Source organism: Wasmannia auropunctata, unplaced genomic scaffold, assembly GCF_000956235.1.
Source record: "Wasmannia auropunctata unplaced genomic scaffold, wasmannia.A_1.0 LD336064.1, whole genome shotgun sequence".
Taxonomy (NCBI): domain Eukaryota; kingdom Metazoa; phylum Arthropoda; class Insecta; order Hymenoptera; family Formicidae; genus Wasmannia; species Wasmannia auropunctata.
The window spans coordinates 40,728-42,927 of NW_012026826.1; the positions used below are offsets into that span (position 1 = coordinate 40,728).

General features: G+C 24.6%; 1 protein-coding gene across 1 annotated transcript in view; it reads left to right on the top strand.

Moving 5' to 3' along the window:
• Nucleotides 1–1,485, top strand: part of LOC105450291 — a 4,195-nt gene extending 2,710 nt beyond the window's left edge. The window contains exons 2-5 of the mRNA XM_011690076.1: nt 246–395; nt 485–820; nt 1,004–1,163; nt 1,375–1,485. Coding sequence (XP_011688378.1) covers nt 246–395; nt 485–820; nt 1,004–1,038 — 521 coding nt within the window. The 3' untranslated portion in view covers nt 1,039–1,163; nt 1,375–1,485. The remainder of the gene's footprint in view (nt 1–245; nt 396–484; nt 821–1,003; nt 1,164–1,374) is intronic.
• Nucleotides 1,486–2,200: the final 715 nt, after the last annotated feature.

Consider the following 2,200-nt stretch of genomic DNA (forward strand, 5'->3'; position numbering starts at 1 on the left):
TTTTATTAACACTGTTATATATACATATATAACGATAACTACGTAACGGTTACTTTCTAACCTTGATAATATATTATGTTAACGTAAAAAATAGCAATATAAAAAAGATTAGGAACTTCTAAAATATTTAACATAAACATATTATATTAATCAAAGGTAATGTATATTTATTTCTTTAAACAAATTTAGACATATAAAGAGAAAAACAAAAACATTCTATTGTTTAATCTGAAGTTTATTTGTAGGCTTATTACAAAAAAATGGCGAAAATGTATCTGTAGGCTCATCACAAAAAAATGGCGAAAATGAATCATTACAAAGAAATGCCGAAAATATATTTGTAGGATCATCACAAAGACAAAACGACAATATATTTGTAGGCTCATCACAAGAAGGTGTCTTCAATATTGCACAACGTAATAGTAATTTAAATACTTCAAACAAAAACATGTAACATTTATAAATGTATTTTGATATTTTGCAGGAAATGTTTCTATAACTGAAGAAAATATCAATCACATACCTGTAATATTGGACAATGAAGATAATTTATTTACTTTGATAAATGATCTTAAACTGATGATAATAGACATTCAAGATGAAGTTAAAAATATTAAGGAAAAGCAAGATCAATCATTGATCCAAATTCAGGAAACCATCAATTTGATCTTGGCAAAAATAAACAGTGAGCAATATCATAAAGAAAACTTGATAGTACCAGATAATAAGATCGGGGAATACCTTCCCTTGACTTCCATTGAAAATTTTCCTCAATTTGAGACTGTGATAAAAGATGATCAAAGAAGCTTTTATGCAAGTAGTAAGTAAATTAAAACTGCTTATTATAATTATTCAATTTACATTAAAATTTACAATTAACATTTCCAGCGTCTTTTATAACTTACTAATACTATATTTAGAGCCTTAAAATTCTTTTCTTATTATTTCTATACATTAGTAAACTTCTATTATAAAAATGTTTTTATAAGAATAAAATTTTCAGGTAAACAAAGTAATATTAATTGGAGGCAAAAATGAAAAAGATTTTATAAAAAGAAGTTTGAATGTAATATTTTCCAACGATTTAGCCTCAATGTGTTCATGGACAGGTCAAAAAAATAATTTTAAAATTGGGGATACGCATACTATACAGGGCCTTAAAAGTAAGTTTTTTATATGATACATATATTACTTGTAGTATATTTAGTCTATATTTCATATATCAGACTTTATAACAATTAAGACTCTTAATTTCTTAAGATAATCATCTTGGGTAATCTAAAAGTCTAAACTAAATCAATCTAAAAGTATTTCCTTATTTACAAATAAACACTATTTTTTGTCCTTTTATTTAAAGTGAATTTTATATTTTAGAGGCCTTTAGAGCAGTATTTCCTCGTAATACAGACAAAGAATTTGAACATTGCGTGATGGAATGGTTCAGATTTGCAAACGTTCGCAAACAAAAAAAAGCATCTTAAATAGGTATAGATAAGATAATGTATTCTGGTGTGTAGTGATACTCTAATCCACTAGATAATGTCACTACAATAAGTTTATGTAAATCTTTACAGAAAACAAAATATTTGTCTCCGAGAGTCGCGCCAGGTCATCCGTCATTCCTGGTTTTGGTGTAATCAATGAAGCCGCTAAAGGATATTTATCATCCTGAGAACACTGTTAAGTTTCTTTCTCCCCTTACTTTCTAACTTGTATAAAAGTATCCGGATTTATTAATTTAAATATACAAAATTAATATTATAATTAATATTAATGATATATATAAGGATGAGATATTAATTTTTTTCGTTATGCTTATTGACATCAGAAACATGAAACGCATGAGAGATTATCAGAATAAAAATTGATTTAATTTTGTAGAGATAATTTGATATGTTCTTTTAGTTCGTAATCATAATTACTAATGTTTTGCAATAGTATGTCATTTTTTTACGTAATTTGTTTTTTTTAACTACTATATAAAACTTGGGTATATCTTTCAAATACAAAAAAGTTAGAAAATAGTAAAACTTATGTATAACTTTTAATGTTTGTAACTGACACATTTTGATAAAAATAAAATTTTTATTTATATGACATTAATTTGTAAATTATTTTCAAATACGTATATAATATAAATTAATTTTAAGAAAAATAATATAAAAATAAATATATATTAGGTGTTTTGTAAAAACCATAA